The sequence below is a fragment of the Manacus vitellinus genome, unplaced genomic scaffold (assembly GCF_001715985.3).
Source record: "Manacus vitellinus isolate BGI_N305 unplaced genomic scaffold, ASM171598v3 scaffold_7_pilon, whole genome shotgun sequence".
NCBI lineage: Eukaryota > Metazoa > Chordata > Aves > Passeriformes > Pipridae > Manacus > Manacus vitellinus.
Window position 1 is genome coordinate 20,574,107 of NW_021940813.1, and position 22,271 is coordinate 20,596,377.

At 37.0% G+C, this 22,271-nt stretch overlaps 1 protein-coding gene across 2 annotated transcripts in view; it reads left to right on the top strand.

Moving 5' to 3' along the window:
- MYO16 (myosin XVI) overlaps positions 1–22,271 on the top strand; it is a 279,137-nt gene that overhangs the window by 206,773 nt on the left and 50,093 nt on the right. For both annotated transcript variants that reach the window (XM_018084334.3, XM_018084332.3), the window contains exons 28-29: positions 6,287–6,386; positions 19,146–19,242. In XM_018084334.3, coding sequence (XP_017939823.2) covers positions 6,287–6,386; positions 19,146–19,242 — 197 coding nt within the window. The remainder of the gene's footprint in view (positions 1–6,286; positions 6,387–19,145; positions 19,243–22,271) is intronic.

Below are 22,271 nucleotides of genomic sequence, written 5' to 3' on the forward strand. Positions count from 1 at the left end.
GTGTGATTTTTGCCAATTTTAAAAATAAATATGCTTTACATTGCTTTATCAAGATGAAATGGGAATATCAGCTTTAAGTAGGATGGTACAAAAGTATTATAATGCAAATCTTTAGCAGATGTTGAGAATTCATTTTTTTTATTTGCATAGTTGAATCCACTAATCCCAGGAGCCAAACTATAATTTATATTCTACTTATTATTCTGCTGCCACATTGTCTGAGATGAGGAAGCCTCTGCTTAATTACAGGAAGTATATGAATAAATATTCCAGGATTAAGACACACATATCTTCATTACTTCTGCTCTCCAGAAATTAAAATTCACATGTCTAGAAAAGATTAAGGGTCGCAAAACCTAATGCAAAAAAACCATAAAATTTAGGAAAAAAAGATTCTTCCAATTCATTTCTTTGTCATCTATCATAGGGTAGTATCTTTATATGAGAAATTAATCTTACTTTGTATTCAGTCTAAATTGAAATATCTCACATAACCACTTCTTCTACAAAGGTATTCTGATCCAGCGGATTTCATAGCTGTGATCCTCCCTCAAAAGTCTGTTTTGAGTTCCACATGGGCCCAGTGGCTGACACACATTTGGGTCTCTGTAAAATTTTCTTCTGGGGGTTTTCTGAGTTTTTTTCCACTTCTATTTCTTAATCCTTAATTTTGCTCTTTCATCTCAGTTACGTACCATTCGTTGTCACTAAATATATTTTCCTTTTTCCATAGACACGTTAAAGCATGCTATGTATTCTCCTATACCTCTTTATGTAGGAAGTGAATTTTTAATTGTTGAAGCAAAAAATCAATATGTTTCATCAGATAAAAACATTTTGGCTTCCAGTGGCATGTGTTCAAATGTTGTTGTAAAAAATACAATACCTGGTCAGTTTGCTGTAAGATCACTTTTAGCATTATTACTTTCCAGATTTCTTTCTGTCAGCAAGTGTCTGTGTTGCTAGATTCATCCAGAGATAATAAAACTGCTTGCAGTCTATCCAAAATTGCTCTAATTTTATTTTCTCCCTTAATTCTTATTGGTCTTCAGATCTAACCATTTAATACTCTGTTGCTTGATATCGATTAAGATATTAAAAAACCTCATACTGGTATGGTAGACAGATACTTTGAAGTGTTGATTCATTGCTATATATACTTATTGTTTCAGGCACATTGCATTTCATCTTCACCTTTACAATAATCTGAATTACTTCTATAAGTCTGTAGGAAGCAGCGTCAGTGCACAATTTTTCATAAAAAGGTGAACATTACAGTCTTCTTATACTGTATTTTTCTACTTCTATAAAAGAAGCCTCAAATGGACTCTGCTGTAATCAGTTATTTATAAAGGCATCGTCTTCTTATCAGCACACAAAGATTTACTCTTCTCAAAAATTTTGAATAGCTGCTTTGGTTGTTAATATTTATGCTGTATAATGAGATATTTATGTCACATATTGTACCAAGATTGACAGAATCACTTTTATTTTTTTTGGAAACTATAATAATCTATTTCCCTTTTCTAATTATCTGGAATTTCCCATGTTCCTCATATTTCAGAAATAATTAGGTTATTCCTTCAAGACAAAAAAGAATATAACACAGGGAAGTGGAATAAATATGTATCCTTTATATACAGGTAACATTAATCAAAATTCCATCTCGTTCTTTGCTGCTCACTGCTTTTATAACTTTTCTACTGAAAAATTTTCAGCCATCCTTTTTTTTTCTTAAAAATAAATTAGGTATCTCTGTACAGTAGCTAGACTCTAGATATTTCTGCTCTCACTTTGACAGACTTTTCAAATACAAACCTTGCCTAACCCACTCTCCCCATCCTTCCCAAATCCAAACAAACAAAACTAAAAATTCTGAGTTATGAGCACATAAGAACACAAGTTCTGTAAACAAAGTCCATTTCTTTCAAATTCTTCACAGACATCAACAATACATCAATCTGTGACTGGTTGTCAAAGAAAGAGGAAAGGAAGTTTAGAAAGCAGGAAAAAGAGAATCTACCAAGACACTACAACCTGGTTTTACTCCTTTGTGATGGCATTTTTTGAATTTCTTCTAGCAGAAATACAGGACAAAATTTAGTTTTGATTGCTGTTTTTTATTCACTACTTTTTTAATAGATCACACTAAATCATACCAGTTTACTGTGGTGAACAGTACATTGTAGTAAACAAAAGAAAGAGAAAATGAAACTACAACATAATGAATTACACTGACAGGAGTTATTATTTTTCCTTGTATAAGCTGTGATTGGATATTTAAAACTTAGAACTATATAACTTAGAACTCTTATAAACCTGCCAGCCATATGTGACTTTTATTTTTTAATCAACAAGATAAAGACGTGGAAAGAAGGAGTTGCTTTCAGGAAAGATTTGAGTTCTGGTGTTAGAAACTATCCTCTTACTGAGGACATTGGATTGCAGTCAGTAGCTACCTCTAATTTTATTATTTTTGGTCTTTCTTAACCAGGCAAGAGAGACCTAGGAAAAAGAATAGCAAAAAAAAAAAAAAAACCAAAACAACAAACAAAGTAGTTTTGTGGCTTCAATTCAAAGACATCTATGTGGTTTTATTAAGCTATTGATTTGGAGCTGCTTGGTTTTTTGCCCTTTGTGCTTACCGTGTTCTTTCCTTTAGTGTCTTCTATCATGTTGATGTGCTATTGAAATCGAGTAGTGTTTGTTCCAATGCTTAAAGATTTGCTGTGCATACAGAACTGGGAGTACAGCCCTACAGCCTATTTGTGCACACTCTGTGTAAATCGAATAGCATGCTGAGCCTTAGAATATTACTGTGGGTTACTGTGCCATAACCTGAACTGCAGAATATTCTGTCTCGGGGAAAAACAGCCTGCTGGATCTTGTCAGCTGTGCACTTAGGGAAGTGAGGGAGAAAATTACTAGATAACATCCTTATCTGTGAAGACCCAAGAGAACTGTGTTTTCCATATTCAAAAGCTACCTGAAGGTGTTGGCAGCAATATCTACTTCAAACAAACAAAAATTACCCTGATAGAGAGCATCATTCAGAAGCAAAGGAAGAGAGGTGAGAGCACATTTCTGCAACACTAGAGAATCCTGGCCAGTCTGTACATGCTAACAGTACAAGCCTGTCTAGCTGGAACATCTTTCTTCTGTTCAGGTGTGTGAAAATGACAAGTTAGGACAAGGAGAGTACTAAGGAAAAAAGTGGAGAAAACGGAGCTTCTCTTACACTGATGTCATGTGGAGGGGCGCTGGGGAGAGCTCCTCCACAGTGGTAGTGTTCCCTGTCTCAACTTGTAAATAGAAGAGGTCTTGCATTTATTTCCTAATCAACACTACTTTAGTCTTAACATGGTGGTGGAGAGATATTGATTTTAATTAATCCTTTAGATCTCCCTGATTTGTATTTTTTTTTTTGATCCCTTAGTGAATGAGTTGTTCTGGCTACGCCATGAAATACTGGGTTTTATTACCTTCTTGGCTAGGAAGGAGGTTCAGTTTGTCTAATATAAGATGTATAGGCTGGAGTCAAGAACATCTTTTCACTCAGTGGAAAGACATGGTGTACTTACAGTGCACAGTTTTCTGACCTATTGTAAACATCAATATTACATTAGGGAATATGACACCAGAATACTCTATTCTATTGAATCTTAAGAAAGTCTAGAAAACTAACTCACCAATCCAAATTTAGCTGAAGTGTATTTCACGGGATTAAATCAAATCAGGGAACCATTGTGGCTGAAAAATAGTTACAAACTTTGTGTTGTTTTTGTTTAAGCAGCCTTATATAAGATAAAAATGATTGATAGCAATTTATAATACCAGGCATAAAGGTACTTTTTCATTCTAGGTGCTTAAACAGTAGATTTGAACAAGAGAGATGGGAGAAATAAGTTCTCTTAGTCCCTCTGTTAGTTACTCTGCAGGATGAGTAACTCAGCCAAACAAGTAGACATAAAGGTGAGCTTTCTCTCAGTCACGCAGAATGCAAGCATCCAGTCTGGACTTCTCTTCTGAGTCAATCTATGGTCAGTGGATAAAGGCACCTCCAGAGGGCAATATCTTCTTATTTTAGCAAAAATATCTGGAATGCATAGAACAAGTCACCGTACAGAAATACCTGTCTTTACAGACTGGTTTGAGAACAAGGTGACTAACTCAGGCTAGGAGCATAGCTTTTCAGTGTCTAACATAGAAAAAGAGGATGGGCTAATGGTTGTTGTAGCAGTGAAAGAGCTATAGAACTATAGAAATTTGTTTCTGCCACAAACTTCCTCTGCAAACGTAGCAATACATTTGGAAGATGATCTACTTTCCCCTAAGGTAGAGATTACTTTAATGGATAGAAGGGAATTGTGAACTCTGATTAGACTTCCAGGATAATGTGGTGGAATTTTAAGAGACTTTTAAACGTGGAGGAATACAGTGGATCATTTTTGTCTGGCCTCCTGTATAGTACATAGATTGTAAAGAATGTTTTGCTGTGCTTTAATCCTATGATTTGCATGTATCTCAAGTAAACCTGAGCCAAACAGAATTTCAACCTTTTAATTTGGCTCTGTTCCAGAAATTAAGTATGTTTCTTTGGGTTTCTGCTGTAAGGGAGTTATAGGCTGACCGCTTTTGCAGTTGCTTTTTCATGCTTTGGGAGTCAATGCTGAATCATCTTTGTTTCAGTCAGCAGTTGCTAAGCTTTCCAGCAGTTGTCTCTCTAGCACCTCTGATTTTCCACAATTTCTAAGATAACTCTGTTGATACAAGTATGGAGACAAGATGACCCCAGCCTTAATAGAAGTCTGTAAAACAAGTGTCTTTGTGACCATACAGCTAGTTGAGCTATTGGGAAAATGTTATCCTTAGTTTTCTACTGCTAATCTGGAGTGTGAGACTAACTGAAAGGATCTGTGGTGAAGTTCTGGACCGTTCTTACCAACATTCCTCCAAACAATTTGGGAACTAGGGCAGGCTAGTGACCAGTCGAAGAAGGCAGCTTAGATGTGGCTACGCTCTGTGAGAAGGTGACAGAGTTTAAGAGAACATATAAGACTATATAATATTGTGTGCATAAATAAATCAACAGGCTGGGGTTTTGCCAGATGGTTTCTCTGCCAGAGAAACAGGCCCTCTTGCATTTCATTTACTAGTATAGACTTAGCCATGGAGCCTTCAGTAGGGCTGCTACCAGACCAGAGGACATTTCCAGACTGCAGGAACTGAGATACCCAAGGGTCTGTGCAGCAAAACAAAACTAGAAATCTAGGTAAAATTTGGTCCTACGGCAGTTTACTTGCAGATGTTTCTCCAAAGTTGCCACAACTTCTGGGACAACTGAGGTACCTGGAGTCATTCCAGCACTGCAGCTTTGCCTACCATGGTCTGTATGAGTTTTGGGACAGCACAGTTTTGGGTTGCAGCAGAGCTATAGGTGAATTCAACTGTTAAAGAACTAACTAAATAAAATTTCATCATAAAATATAATGTATAATAAATGTATATATAATGTATATAAATATTATACATTATTAAATATAATAAAATATGTAGCATCAAGATGTATAAAATCAGTTTCTTTAGCAGTAAGTTGTAGTAAATGTTGTAATAAGTCCTCAGTTAAAATTTGAATTTTATACATTATTGGACTTTGTATTACTTAAGTTTCCTTCCTTGGTTCTTTTATCTGGTACATCAAAGAACCCTGTAATATCCAGCATTTTCTGTCTTTGAAGGTACTCAATGCTGTAATCAAGTCTCCTCTTGCACTTCTTTCCAATAGTGTAAACTGATCAAGTTCCTTAAAGTCTCTTTGCTATATGATTTTTTGTTCAAAATTAAGAAAATGTTATTTCAGACTGATAAAAATAATTTTTGTCAATGTCACTTTCTTATGAATTGCTCCTTAGGAGGCATAAGTCTTATAACACATACTGAAAATATGTTTTCCTCTTTTTCAATGACCCAATTCAGTACCAATGGTATCGGCTGCAGAGGCTTTTCATTTCTTTGGCATTAATTTTCAGTGAGGCATTGAAAGAACTGACAGGAAGAAAATCTGGGGTTTAGGCATCAGTTGTCCCACACTGTTATTATCCAAGGTCGTGTCTAATAATATACAAGATCTAAAGTGATTTGCCTTCTTGTTTTCTTCACCTTTATCAGAATCCCAAGCTTCCAGTTTGGATATTAAGATTTGAGAGTCAAAGGAAAACTGACAGTTTCTGCAAAAATGTCAACCAGGCCAACATTAGAGTAACTCTACTTCTGCTCATTTTTCTAGGTATAAAGATTTGGCTGATACAGCAGCAGGAGAGAAGAAGTTGTCTGCCAAGGAGAGATGTCGTCTTGTTCTTCAGCAGTGTAAATTACAAGGCTGGCAGGTTTGTGATCTACAAAGCAATTAAAATATCATTCTTTAAACAAACTAGCTGAGTCATTCCCATTGTGGCAAGCCACCAGATCCTTTGCAGCAGTATATTCTTTTGACATTTAGTGTATGCTTTGGTATATTATCAAACTGATTTTCTGAATTTTCTAGAATATGAGTAGCTGTGATCATTGTGCCAAAAAAATCAGTGTATTCTTGTGGGAAGGAAAAGCTTTCAATTAAGCATAATACACTGTATAAATTTGTACCCAGACTTTGGAAGGTATTTGGTATATACATTTTAGCAGTTGAATGGTTCCTGAATTACGAAAAACCCTATATTTTCTTTCTTTACAATCCTATGCTAAATGCTATACTGTCATAATAGGGAGACCCAAAACAACTAATTAGGATTTCCCATCTAGCCAATACCTTTGTAGGTGCCAACTTGCTGATCCACAGATATACCAGAGTACCTGGGGTTTCTGTACATCAAGTAAAGTTAAAAAAAAAGAAAAAGCACCAAACACTGAACAGGAAACTCTCAACTTCCTATCTTGTCTCCTTACCTGATTTATATCCTACTTAATTCTCACCAACATGAACATTGCAAGGTGGATATCTCCATTTGTCCGGAGTACCCAGTCATCTCCTTTGGGTAGCTTTGTTATTGAGCAGGACTCATTTCTTTAACATATGCACTTTCTAAAGAAAATTTCCTTGCACAGTATGGAAGTTATTGTACAGAGATGAAGCTTCTGTGGCTTACTGTGTAGACCATTTCTCCAGGTGGTGTAAGCCCGTGTACTATAGGTCTTTTTCAGCAGCCCAGATTCCTTAGTAATAACAGGAACATAAGTAGACCGCACACTAGGCTGGGAGCACACATGCATTATCACCTGCACCTGCACCTGCACTGAGGCACATAAGAAATTTTTTCTTTGATCAAAATACTGTTAAGGTCCCATTTTAGTCACTAAAGGAAGTTTTGGACACATGTAGCCCGACTCCCTCAATAGCAAAGACCAAAAGGATGGACCCTGTAAAAGATAACAATATGAAACCAGACTTGCTTTCCTTACCCAGGTTTATTAAGTCAGCTCTGGTCTGTGTTCTGCATCCTTGATGTAAGGTTTCCTATGAAAAAAAATGATTAACATCTAGAAATTGTACTTTCCCTTACAAGTACCTGGAGATGAGAGTACCACTCACCTTCAGAACCTGTGTGAGGCTACAAGCTTGACATTGGGCAAAGGCTGTGTAACAGTAATTGCACAGTATTCTCCAGTCACGAAACGGAAAGCAGGATGCCTATGGAGTTTATTTCCCCTGGAGCCAAGAACCAGTATTACAGCACAAAAAAACCAATTGGCCATCAGTGAAAGCCTAGAGCTCAAAACTAGTGATTCTGTAGTGATTGGCATTTGAAAACAAGCCTGAAACCTTGAAAGACAAAAATGTTAAAAGGAAATTCCAAAACAGAATCCCTCCATCATGCAGAGGACTGAAGCTTGTGATCTCAAAAAGATTTTAGAGGTTCTGACTCCAGAATCTCATTAACACCAGGAAAAGTCAGGTGGGCAAAACTACAGCAGTGCATAATACATTGTCCTTCAAACCAGAAAGGAACAAAACTCTTCAGAGACATTAATAAGTTACATGGAATAAGAGGGTTTGGGGGTGAGAGCTGTACAATTGTCACTCAGTGACTAAGAAGCACATGGCAACAAAGTTGAAAAGAACAAGGTCTGAAAAAATGGGTGACCTTCTCTGTACGCCTTTTTGAAGCCACAGAGAGCTGTGACAAACAAGTGGAAAGATGAAAATCATAGAAGAAAATTTTAGGAGAAAATTCACTCAAGTCCAATTTCTTAAATGCCCAGTGAATACGAGCTTGATACCAACATATTTTGTATAGGTGATACAAAACCATATACCCGACTATCAGCAATAGTGACTAATGTCTGTGTCACATAATGTCTCTCTCAATTATCTTTTTGATTCATTTGACTAATCATAAAAATTGAACTTTAAATAACAATCTAGATGAGGAAGCTTATACAATCTGCAGTTGTCGTGAGTGCTTTCCTCTATGCTTTTACAGCAGAGGACTCTGAAAAAAAAGAAGAAAAAATTTAAAACAGAGATGGAGGAAGGAGGAAAGGGAAGGAAAAAAGTAGGAACCAAGGATTATGTCAGTTAGCAAAGTCAGAATAAAGGCATGCATCACTAAAAATCATCCCAGCAGTAGAGGGTTATACATATAACCAGTTTATTCAGTCACTGTTGCCATCAGTAACTACTTCAAATGAGTCACTGCTGGAACTGAAAATCTATTTGTTGCAGGGGTTCATGAATAAATCAAAAAGTGTCTTCCCCAACACTGCTACCTGCAATTCCCTGAAGAGCTGTTGCAAATTTAGGTTGATAAATGGACCAAAAAGTAGAAAAAATAGCCTCATCAAAGATGATGATGTTTAGGAGAAGGCAAAACACATCTGAAATCAAACTCCAGCTTATATGTCATCATCAGAAGATGAGTTTGTCAATAAACTCCCCTGCAGAGGGGGGAAAAGAAGGAGCTGGACTTCTTATCTGAGTGAATCTGGATGATACTTTTAACTTCCTTCTGATAATGTACCTCACCATCCCATTTTGAGAAAGGTAATATTAACCTGGGGGTGGGGAAAGTGTTCTGAAGTAAAAACCTGAAAATGAGTAAAGAAAATGATCTCTTTGTATTTATATCCCGCTTGACAATTTATCTTTTCCTTCTTATATAAGTTGTGTTTGGAGAGTGTTTTATTAACCAACAAAACAACAAACCCTAGACCCTATTCACAGAAGAAGTTCTTTCTTCTCTTATAAATAGTGCAGTCTGTTTAGAAATGGAGAAAAAGTGCAGAAGATCCAATACCAGAGTCCAATTTTGGTTTATTTTCTACCATTTAGCAGAGCATAAGAGCAAACACTATCATCTAGCCAACATCTGGTGCTTGATTCAGCAGCTTCTGTGTTAGATTAAAGTATTTATTATCATAGAATCATAGAACCATTAAGGTTGGAAAAGATCTCCAAGATCACTGAGTCCAGCTTTTGACTGAACACCACCACGTCAACTGGACCATAGCGAAGTGCCATGTCAAATGTTTCTTGAACACTTCCAGGCACGATGACTCCACCACATGCCTGGGCAGCCCTTTCCAATTCTTAACCACTGTTTCAGTGAAAAAATTCTTCCTGATGTCCAACCTGAACCTCCCCTGATGCAACTTGAGGCCGTTTCCTCTTCTCTTATCCCAGTTGCCTGCGAGAGTAGGCCAAGCCCCACATTGCCACAGCCTCCTTTCAGGTAGTTGTAGAGAGTGATAAAGCCTCTCCTCAGCCTCCTTTTCTCTAGGCTGAACAACCACAGCTCCCTCAGCTGCTCCTCACAGGACTTGTGCTCCAGCCCATTCACCAGCTCAGTTGCCCTTCTCTGGGCTCACTCCAGCACCTCAATATCTTTCTTGAAGTGAGGGGCCCAGAAATGGACACAGCACTCAAGCTACAGCCTCACCAGTGCCAAGTACAGAGGGACAATCACTTCCCTGGTCCAGCTGGAAGCATTATTTCTGATGCAAGCCAGATGCCAGTGGCCTTCTTGGTCACTTGGGCTCATGTTCAGCCAGCTGTCAAACAGCACCCCAAGGTCCTTTTTCTCTGGGCTGCTTTCCATCCACTCTGCCCTCAGTCAGGAGCACTGCATGGGATTGTTGTGATCCAAGTATGGTCTAACATTGGCCTAATTGAACCTCATACGACTGACCCCAGCCCATGGATCCAGCCTGTCCGTATCCCTCTGCAGAACCTTCCTGCTCTCCAGCAGACCAATACTCCCACCCAACTTGTCATCTGCAAACTCACTGAGGGTGACTCAATCCAAAAGATATTAAACAGGACTGACCCCAGTACTGAGCCTTGGGGAACCGCACTAGTGACCAGCTGCCAACTGGATGTGGCACCAGCCACATTCACCACCACTCTCTGGGCCCAGCCATCCAACCAGTTTTTAACCCAGCATAGAGTGCACCTGTCCAGGTGACTGGCTTCCAGCTTTTCCAGGATAATGCTGTGGGAGACAGTAGCAAAGGCTTTACTAAAGTCCAGGTAGACAACAGCCTTTCCGTCATCCACTAGGTGGATCATCTGGTCATAAAAATGGGTCACCTTTTATGAGGTTAGTCAAGCAGAGCCTGCCTTTCCTAAACCCAGGCTGGCTGATCCCCTGATTGTCCTATATGTGCTGCATGATGGCACTCAAGATGATCTGTTCCATAACCTTCCCTGGCACCAAGGTCAAGCTGACACTCCTGTAGTTCCCCAGATCCTCCTTCCAGCCCTTCCTGCGCATGAGCATCACATTGGCCAACCTCCAGTCATCTGGGACCTTCCTGGTTAACTGGGACTGTTGATAAGTGATGGAGAGCAGCTCACTGAGCTCTTCTGCGAGCTCCCTCATCACTCTAGGATGGATCCCCTCTGGTCCCATAGACTTATGAGCATCTGAGTGGCTCAGCAGGTCACTAGCTGCTTCCTCCTGGATTACAGGGGGTCCATTCTGTTTGCTGGTCCTGTCTACCAGCTCGGAGGGCTGATTGCCCTGAAGATAACTGGTTATTCTGTTGAAGACTGAGGCAAAGAAGGCATTAAGTACCTCAGCCTTTTTCTCTCGCATCCAATAAAGGATGGAGATTTTCCTTGGCCCTCTTTTTGTTGTTAATGTATTTATAGAAACAATTTTTTTATCTTTCCCAGCATGGCCAGATTGAATTCCGGCTGAGCTTTTGCCTTTCTAATTTTCTCTCTACATGACCTAGCAACTATCGTGTACTCTTCCTGCGTTGCCTGCCCCTTCTTCCAAAGATCATAAACTCTCTTTTTTTCCCCTGAGTTCCAACGAGAACTCCCTATTAAGCCAGGCTGGTCTTTTTCCCTGCCAGTTTATCTTGCATTACATAGGGATGGAAGTGTTGATAGCTTTATGAAATGTTGCTGTTCCTTGGGTAAGCTGCACTGGAGGTAACTAAACTGGAACAATAAAATAGCTGTTTCATTGAAGCTGACATTACATGCAGTTTCAGTCATGCAGTTAGCTTAACTACTGGAATTATGATAGTGCAAAGCTACTAATGAAAGGCAGTTTTTGCATCCTGACTCTCTGTGCAGCCTAGACAGGGTATTCTTTCAGTTTAAACATATACTTGGTCACAAGCTTGGCTACTTGCTGTGACTTCTAAGCACATGAATGTAAGAAAAAATCAGATTCAAATCAAGACAAACCACTCCTACATCAGGCAGAGGGAAAGTCAGTGGTGAAGTCAGTGAGTTTTGCTGTTAATGTTAGAAGGAGCCAGATGATATTTAGTAACTTAAGAGTTAAATTGAGTGGAAGTACTGGCTGGTTCATGTAAAGCAGAAGAATCTCCTGCCCCCCAGAACATCTGAAGGTCTTTATATTAGGAAATCCACATTTTCAGTGTTGTGTTCATTTATTGTCATGCAGTGATGCATTAGCTAAGCAAAACCTACCATCCCAATAGCATGACTTAACTTGCAAACATTTTCATGCTTTGGGAGAAGTACAGAGCACAAACAGTCCTTGGCTCTTTCTACTGACATAAGGAAACTTTCATTTGTTTGGATTATCATTCCTCACACTGTTAAGCTTGCAAATATAAATTCAATAAAAAAGAGTTAGCTCAAAGCTTACTGAGGTTTCTCATCAAAACTTGGAGCTCTACATTTTGTTTAGCTAAGGTCAGTGGTCTACAATTAACCCTTCTCAGTTACTTCAGATGGAACTTGCTGAAATGCAAACAACTTGTACCATACCAGAAGGAAAACAAAGCATCGATTTAATTTGCTCTTGCTATCCAGCACAGCTGTTAAATACGAGCACTGCAAAGGTCAGACTTCACTGAAAGTGAATCTTTCAACCTTTGATTGTTAGAAATGCTTGTCTGGTTAAAAGATAGCAACCCTTAAATAAAAGTTTTGTCTTCCAATTTTTAGCCTGCCTCTTCTAACCCACAATGATTCCTTCCTATCAGTAGCCTTGAATTCTGAGCACAAGAGATCACTCACATTGCAAAGAGTAAGACAAGTCTTAAGTTTTCAGTTGGGTGATCCAAAGATTCATCAGGTATGAAATAAGCAGTACAGGAGAGTTAGCCAGAATGTTTTTATGAAGCTCCAAATCAGCATCAGGTAGTTGCATGAGATATTAGTGCCAGTTCACATTTTTACAACTACAGACACTGCTGAAGTTTCTTCAGGAACCTGCAGTGTTTCTGGAGAAATGATCCTTGCCAGTGTGGAGCTGTATTATTAAACTTCCAGTCAAGAAGAATGTTAAAGCAGAGAATAAACCCTCAATAAAGACAAATCCCAGAAGTCCACCCAGAGATTTTAAATTCTTCTAGCACTTCTAGAACTGCAGAGAGAAAACAAAGTCTGATCCACAGTTCTTACAAGTTAATGAGACAACCATATTTCACTACTGATCTACGGGTGTTTCATTTATTAATAAAGCTGTCTTTCATTTTTTTCAATTGCAATGTATTAATATACAATATTAGCATAGTGGAGTCCTTTTTGGGAAAACTATATTTGAGATTAAATAGCAGAATGTAGAACATAAGCGGCATATGATTAAATTGGAGAAATGAGCAGAAGTATATGAAATCATACATATGCAAATTTTATGCTTAGTTAAGAGAGTCTTTTAAGTTATTTTTTAAACAGAACTGTTTATTTTGGCTTAAAATTAAAGTGGTCACGCTATATGAATTATTTTGTACCTGATATGCTGAATTACTAGAGTACTTTGCAAGCAATCTCATATATAAGGGATTCTTTCCTCTTTTTTTTTCTCAAGTAGGAAAACTTTAGTGCTCATAAATTGTACACCAGTTCATTCATTTGTCATTTAGTAATTTTAACTGTACTGGGAGTCAATTTCCTGTTTGTTTTGAATATCTTACTTTAAAAGCCTTTTTTTGCTTTTTTAGGCAATTAAAAGAAATCCTAAAGGGATTTCCTGACTAACAGTAAATTATTGAAATACCAGTGTCTATTTTTCCTTCATACTTCGAATTATGTCAGTAAAATTATATTGTCCCATATATTTTTGTTTCATTGTATCACTCCATTATATATTGGAAATATTTTATGAGTAGCAGAAATCGCCAGACAGTGAGTTTGGACCTCACCAGTACTACCAAAAGACTGACCTGGATCAGCCACCGCACACAAGCTTTTCAGTGGCTTTGTGCCACACAAGTCCATCCTATTCCCTCAGCCAGAGAATAGGATGGATGGTTCACTATGACCTCAGAATGCTCACAGGCTCTTATTTTTTTAACACAAAGCTCAATTTTTGCTCCTTATTTCTATTTTTTCCCCTCTAGAATATATTCTTCCCTCTCTCCATCCACCTTTCAGGTTTTGCTTATCATTACTAGTCTTGCTAACTCTTTATTTTCTTTATGATATCTTTTGCCGCTCAAATCTGGATTCCATGTCTCCTCCCTTTTCTATCTCTGTCTCCCCCCACCCTTCTATCTCTCTTGACACTTTTATCTTGTTTTCTTCACTTTATTTATTTTTACTTTTATAGATACTTTGCTTCATATTTGGTCCCAGTCTTCATCCCTTATTTGGGATTGGTTTTCCAGTCTCCACCTCAGGGTCTACTTCCTGTGCCATTGCTGTCCCTGGTGCCTATTACCTGTATTTCTCAGATCATGCCAAAAGAGACTTTCATATGGTTTCTTTTGTGTCATGAATGAGTGGGTAGGCTCAAGTTAGGAATAAGATCGTAGAGCAGGCCTGGGGAGGAGGTTATACCACCACATTTTGGTGCTATGTCTACTTCTAGAATTTTGAAAACTGGAATGATAGGTCCAGTAAATACCAAGATCCCATGAGATAAAACTGGGCTCAGGTTTCCTGCACTGAGTGTTTCTTACATGCATGTTATATTTCCTGATCACTTCCTTTCCTGTGAGGCAGTTCTTCTTGTTGCCTCACACATGTAATGAACTGTGATGTTTGTACAGTTTTTGGAAAAGGAATGACCATTTTTTGGCCCTTTTCCGAAGAGCTAAATGACAGTTTTTCTCCCTAAAGTCCAGGTCCTGACAAGGGCTTACATAAACACCTGGTGTCATTTGCATGAATACTGAACTACTCATATACTTTATGTTAAGGCCATATATAATCTATGCTAAAATGTAGGGTTATTCAGTATGTACCACAGTGCAAGGTCACTAGACTGCAGAGATCAAGGAGGACTCTTAAAACATATGAAGAAAAGCTAACAAATAGAGCAGAGAGTCAGCCTTTAAAAATAATATTTCAGTCCTTAAAGAGCAGTGCCCTGTAAATGTGTTTGTCGTTATAATTTTGCAGACATGTACACTGCAAGAAGACACATTTTACAATAGTTTTAAGGTTTTTTTCTACATTTCATTAATGCACTCTGAAAATGTGTGTCATTGTGTAAAATATCATTAGATTATAGTTCTCTGTCTTTTGTAGGTAGCTATTTTGAAAGTACTGCCAGAAACACACAGCACTCCCACAAACTGCCTTTTTTAAACTAAAGAACAGCTTTACAGATTCCCTTGACACCTATTAAGTATGAGCTAATACTGCCTCCATGCCACCTACACACCATCTCAGCATCCATTCCATAGTTTTGAATGTCTGTACTTCTGCATCCTACACCTTTTCTGTAAAATTGAAGACAAAAAAAAAAAAGAAAAGAAAAAGAAGAAAGAGAAAGAACAGCTCCCTCCCATTCTTTCTCCTTCCTTCCAGGAAAAAAAAAAAAAGGACGCCTGTAGCAGTAATTGAAGCTTTGGTAGTCATCAATGACAATTTTACTTAATCTTTAAAAAATGTGTCATTTTGAAAAATAACATTTAAAACCCTAATGCTTTTCTAATTAAAATAACTATGACTGTAATTCACAGATGGTTTACTTTTACAGGAGTCTGAATGACATTAAAATTTCAGTCTCAGATGAGAGCACTCTGTAGTCCAGAAAGTATTGAAAAATGAGTGATTTAGTGGAAGAATATTTGTACCTTTTTTCCCTAGGCAAGAAGAAAACATTTTGTGATTAGAGAAAAGACCAGAATGAAGACAGGTGGCAGTCTCAAAAACTGTTTTGATATGTGACATGTGAAATTCCAACATTTTTCAGCATTATTGCTTTCACTGAACACCAGAACTGTACAGAGGGCAGTGAGACTAGCTTGTTCTCGGTCAGCTTTAGAGAGTATCAGATTTAGCTCAAAGACTGAGCAACACAGATCTCCAGCACTAGTAACATAACCAAATGTGTTATAGGAGTTTCTGCTATACATGCTTCTGTCTAGAACTCTGCTCTCTGTAGACCTGGTAAATGATGTAAAATCTATAAATAGCTTTTATCTGAATGTAAAAATGGATTTGTATTGACATTTTGTATTTCTTCATTCACTTAAAAATTGTAGCCAGCTCCTACTAATGAAGTTCATAGCATAAGTGATGCTGCAGTAACTCCATTTATATTGTTCATAGGGTGTGGGATGAAAGAAAAGAGAAGTAATGCTTTGCATGCCCCTTAGGTAGCTTTATCACTCTGCAATGCCAAACACTTGTATCTAAACTGACCATAAGCTTCAGCAATTGTCTTGACTGTGATTTTGTGACTGCACAGTGCAAAATAAATTGCAACTAAATGTTTTAGTTGTGTGTCAATCACGATACTGACTGAGAATGGGGTTGTTAATTTTGCCATGGGCATTGCTAGTAATCAGGGCTTTTTTAAGGTTTGAAAATGCAATTTTTGATCCCCTTTTCTACTGTCAGAGTACTATAATATTACTCTAGTAAGGGGAGAAGCAAGCATGCGAGTAATGAAGGGTAAAGGGCAGAAATGAGGAAAAAATGGCTGATTTGGCATAGGTCAGAGACAGAGGTGAAAAAAAAAAAGACTCCTATGTGATGTGAAGGGTTTGTGGAAAGGAAAAATGGAGTATAAAAAGAAAATGTAATCAGACTAGAGGAATATAATTTTATTAAGTATTTGTGTCCAGGCTTTGGTTGTCTGAGAGCTGCTCAGATAAAATAGTATTTATAATAACCACATGATAATTTCAGTTACCCATATGAATAGTAATTCAGTTATTCTTACAGAAGAATTCTGGATTTAAGCAAGAAGATGAAGACTAGTAGTCAAAGCTAGTAAGAAGGCAAGGTCTATATGTGGTTTATCAAGATGGATGGAAAAATAATTGTTTGATGAGCAGTTCTTACACAATTCAAAGGGTTTAGTGACAGAGTATATGTAATGGAAAAAGTCACAGTGTCCTGGAAGAAAGTTGAAGGCACAAAAGTAGAATACTTTCTGGGAAGTCAGGAGAAAAATTAAATGGTTTGCTAGGAAAACATAAAAAGTTTCTTGTTCATGATACAAGATTAGATTTGTAAAAGAAGCAAATTTAAACTGGAGAAGAAAGTGGTTGAGCACTGTTTCTTAAAGTTTTTTGATAAATAAGGGGACAAAGGGAAAGATTCCCAAGGAAATTTAGCATGGCATGGGAAAGAAGCAGATTCCAGAGTAGATGTAAGAGAAGGTCGGAGTGCTAAGATAACCAGGCAAATAGAGAATTTTGAAAGCACAGGAAAAAAAGTAAAACTTCTGTTGGAAGTCACCGGTCAAGAAAATGAGGATGAGAGTATGTCCCTAAGAGCAGAGAATGAGAGCACAATTGGATCTCCTTGAGATTGCCTCACACCAACATGAGTTAAAAATTGGAAGGCATGACCTAAGATAATCTATTAAATAAATATGAGGACATCATTTTACTAGGGATCTACCATTGTAGCTACATAGAAGCAGGATCTAGGAAAATTAATATTGTTCTGGAATAATAACTCCAATTTACAAGCACAATGTTTATTCCAGAATAGATAGTCTGAATAGAGAAGTGACTCTGGGATACCTAAGTTAAACTACTGTGTGTCCCAGCCCATAGCAGAGGGCTTGGAACTAGATGATCTTTAAGGTCTCCTCCAACCCAGACTGTTCTATGATTCTATGATTTTTGTAGCTTCACAGTTTTATAAAATAGCTGTTCCAGGCATTTTCCACCATGCAAAGGAAGCCTATTCCCTATTTTTGAGTTTATACTATGACAAGACAAGTAAAATGTGGGGTTTTATCTCCTTGCCTCCACACACTTTGCTATAATTCAAAAGGGACTATCATATTGGGAAAAGAGATGCTAACAGAAAAAAAATTGAGAAATCATTCCAATTTTTCCATTTGAGTGCATCTGATTTTAACTAAAAGGCTAACAGTTGCACTATCATTGTCTGTCAGCTCAAACTTCAAAATTACAGACTTCTTTAAACCTTTGATTCAAAATGATTTCTCTCTGGAGTAGAGAGAGGGGAAGCCAAGGGACAAAAATGTGCCCCAATCATTTCTGAATTTTGTTAGTGGAGTTTAGACATTATATATATGTCCTGGCTTTCTGTAGTTCAACACTATCAGGATATACATGTGACAGTGTTTAGATTAAAAACAATTATTTGAAAAGTTGTGCAAATAAGTCTGCTGATACCTGTCTCCCAGATCTAAACTAAAAAACAAAACAGGATGGTTCAGTGAGCTTGTGAGGTGAAAACAAGCAAAGTTGGAATGAATTTCTGCTATTTCAACTAGATTCATATTAATTAATCAGTACACCTATTAGCCATACAAAAGTAATAGTTAGGCAGAAGCTAGAATCTTCACTGGGTAGCACAGTTTTCTGTTATTGGTCCTTTTATTTCTAAGATTTGGAGGAAAGTTTCTTCTACAGAATTTCTGAGGAGAAAATGGTTTTATTGTTTATCTTTTTTTTTCCAGTTACTTGCTGGTTTTAGATTTTCTAGACTGTAGGTGGTTTGGATTTTTTTAAGACTATTAGAAAGGAATGCTTTTGAAGATGATACAGAAAAGAATTTTAAAGTATTGTTTGTGTGTTCAAAAGGTATCAAAAGAAAAGTGTTTTCTCTTGATCTAACTAGCTAAACTTGTCTGTAAGAGGGCAAGAGCATCTAATGATTGTTCTTTCACATCTAATGATTGTTCTTTCAAGAACTAGATGAATTAAACCAAGCTACTACACAACCCCAGAATACGATCATACACTCAATCAATACTTAGGAGATTATATTTCACAAATGAATCCTTCTGACTGCTTAGCCTTGATACTAAAAGGAGACCCACAGCACAGCTTCAGCAGGCAAGGCTGGGAACTAGGATTTGTAATTTTACTGGACATTAGAAAACATTGTGACTAATGACAGTGAGTTTCTCCCATCCTTCAACTTCCAATAATTCTTCCTGTTCCCCAAATGGCAGCTGTTACCATTTCCTGCTCCACGTGGGTTTATGTCTTGTCACCTTTCTCCATCCACACATTCCTCAGCTTTATAAAGGCTAAACTTTATTTTGTATTATGTTCTCTAACACATTAGCATAATTAGATTCAGAATGCTTTATTTTTCCCCAACCTATATTTGACTTAAAGATTGTAGTATTTGTTCTGGATGCTTTTGGAACTCAAGTGGAACTGTATGTCTGACAGCTTGCCCATCCTTTCCAAATGCATCCTTTCTTTTATTCAACCAAGCGATGCTGCCTTTTTTATTGATGATAAAGATTTCCCTGCTGTTTCTATTCCAGATAGGAGTCCGAAAAGTGTTTCTTAAGTACTGGCAAGCTGACCATCTCAACGATTTGTGTCTTCAGCTTCAGAAGAAAATTATAACCTGCCAAAAAGGTAACGATTACAGAACAAGTATTTCTGAGGTGTCACTTTGTACACTGAGCAGAATGTTGTGTAACAGAAAGATTTTCTCCCCCTTGAATAGCTGCTGTATTTTATACAGTTGCCTACAGACATATTTCCTGCTAACTACTTACACAGATTTTTTGAGATGATATTAACATTGGTGATGCTTACACTTTCTGTCTGTCAAACATAGTTTTATGACAAACTGTTGACTGTAATTTAAACTTAGAGGTTCTGTTTAAAGTATGCTTAGTGCTTTTTCAAGGCATTAATATCACCTTTAACTTCTCATTGCAAGTCAAATATTGTTACCATGACAGGAAATTGCAATATTTTTAAATATATTGACAGTAAATACCAAGCTAATAATTTAGTATGTTTAATTGTCTTTATTTTTCCCCTTTTCTTGCAGCTTTTATATTTGACTGCTAGGGTTTTTTATGTTTGGGCATTTTTTCCCTTTTATGCTGCATTTTTACTAAGGTCTCACTGCCATTTTTTGGCAGGTTTTTAAAAGGAGGTGCTATCGACTGCCTCCTGATTTCCACTTATTATGTTCCATTTCCTATTAAAATCTCAAATAACTGCTGAAAATGTGAATATTGCTTTGTTTGAAGAAGCAATTCGTTATTTATCTAATTGATTGATGTGTGCTACAGTTCCCATTTTCACCTATTTAAAGGAATTTAAAGGACAAAGTCTTTTCTCATGGGGGGGGCTGTCAGTTATATAATATTGCAGACTTAAGAAATATAAACTCCTTTCATTTTAACTCTCTGTTCTTCACTGTGAGCATGTAGTGAAAAAGAGGAAACAAAGAGAAAACCTGAAGGAAGTGAAATAAAAATAGTTCAGGAACGAATGTGAAGAATGACAGGTAACAGAGGCCACAGTTCAGCTGAGTTTATAACTTGGGCCTGATTTTTTAATGCAAATTACCCTGTTGTATCTGTGCATTTTGAAAAGCAATAATGGTTTGTCCTCTTTCCCTTCTCATGCTGACTTATCAAAGAAGGAAGATATTTACCTTTAAGTGTCAAATTTGCAAACAGAGTGCTTCAATATAACCCTACACCAAAATTTAAAACATCCTCAGATATGTTGATGTTTTGCAGAGGTAAGAGAACAGACTGCCAAACCCTGCCTGAAGAATGAAGATAATAGGTCTTTTTGGCTCCTTACAAAATATTTTTCTCGGTTTTGCTTCTAGCCCTCCCCAATTAGGGTAACTTCAAAAGTCATTTTCACCAAAATTATATGTTCAAAGCTTTTTTTCAAAGCTATGGCTCATCTGCATGCTTTTTATGATCTGGGAAACCTGAGAAAATCAGGAACTTGGATGAGTAAGGAGTGGCATTAGCTCATGAAATAAACTGCCCTTTGCAAACACATTCCAACTCTTTTTAATTCAGTCTAACTAACAATCCCTTCCCCTAAATTTGGGGAGAAAAAAACAAACCAAAGCAAACCAGATAAGTCTTTTTTGTGAAATATATTTACATAGGCAAAGAAAGGGGTCAAACTAAAGTGAAAGTATGTGTAGAAACACTTTTTATTTAAAAATGGATCTGTGAGTTTAGAGACTTTTTCATATTTTTTTCACAGTTATAAGAACTACATATGGTACATTTTGACCTGAATCACTGTGAAAATTGTACCTGTAGGAAAGTCAGTCATGCTGAAGTTCTTCCATTAGAATTCATGTAGATGAGGAATTAACTTTAATACATTGTGTACACAATAGTTAATTCATTTCTCTCATAACCCAAATTCATGGTCTACTTGAATTTTGATTATTCTAATCCTTATCCTTAGATGAACTCTAAAGAAGTAGATATTTTTCTGCCCTGTGGGTGCTAACCTCAATTATTTTAGTTTGCATAAGTGAGAATTCATTTAGATCTACATAAATGAGGAGCAAGTTCAGAAGACAATCATAGTACCGAGTACTCATACAGTAATAGATGAAGCTGAGCAGTAAAGGTCTAGGAGATGACAATTTCATTTCACAGCAGTTTTTTAGGTTATAAAATTGTGGGGGTTTTCCATATTGATGACAAAAATCTTTCAAATGTTCTCATAGGGAAGGAAATGTGGAGAAATGTCCATCTTTTAATGAAAAGCCTGGAAATGTGTGCAAAAGTGGGATGTCTGTCTGCAAACCCTTCCTGACAAAGCTTTGTTGAATGTTTTTTCACAACATCTTGATTTTGATGAAAGTGCATAATTTAGAGTAGCTATACGGTGTCTAAATATTAGAACTAGCTCTACAGGATCTGATTTTACTAGGTCATTTTAGCAGGCTGTTCTAAACCACTCATTTATGCCTGCTGACCATTCTACCAGAGGACTGATCTCTGTATTTCTTTATCCTAACCAACCTTGGTGGTAAAAGAAAACATACACACAGAGCCCTGTTACTTCAAAATAGAGACTTTCTTCCAAAGTCAAATACTCTATCTACTCTGCAGCAGATAGGTTTAAAGAGAATAATTTAGGAAAAAGAAATTTTTTTATTATTAAACTCTTTTGAAATTTTTGTGTTTGTGAGTAGTGAACTCTGATAATATTCTATGCATATATTCATTCTTTCACAACAGCAACATTTGGATTCAGACTCACATGTATATCCAGTGTGAATACTCTCATAAAATTCTCAACAAATAACTGTTGTATTAATTTCCTTTTCAACTAAATTGGGTAAGTGCATTACTGTTTCAGGGTTTAAAGAAGTCAGATTTTATGGAACATGAGTAAAGGAATTGAAAATGGCATGGGTGGTTGTGATTATAAAAGTGTAAACCTTCAAAGCTTCCTCTTATAAATTATTTCAAAGTACCTAAACTTGAATACTTTCAAACCCAGTGAACTTTGTATAGAACCAGTATTAGTATGTTAGCGTTAACCTTTCTTTTATCTCATCAACTGGACACTGAGCATCTCTAAAAAAATCTTATTTTTAGTATCTAAACAAGAACGTAGAAGGTGATAGAAAATACCTTACATTACCCCATGCT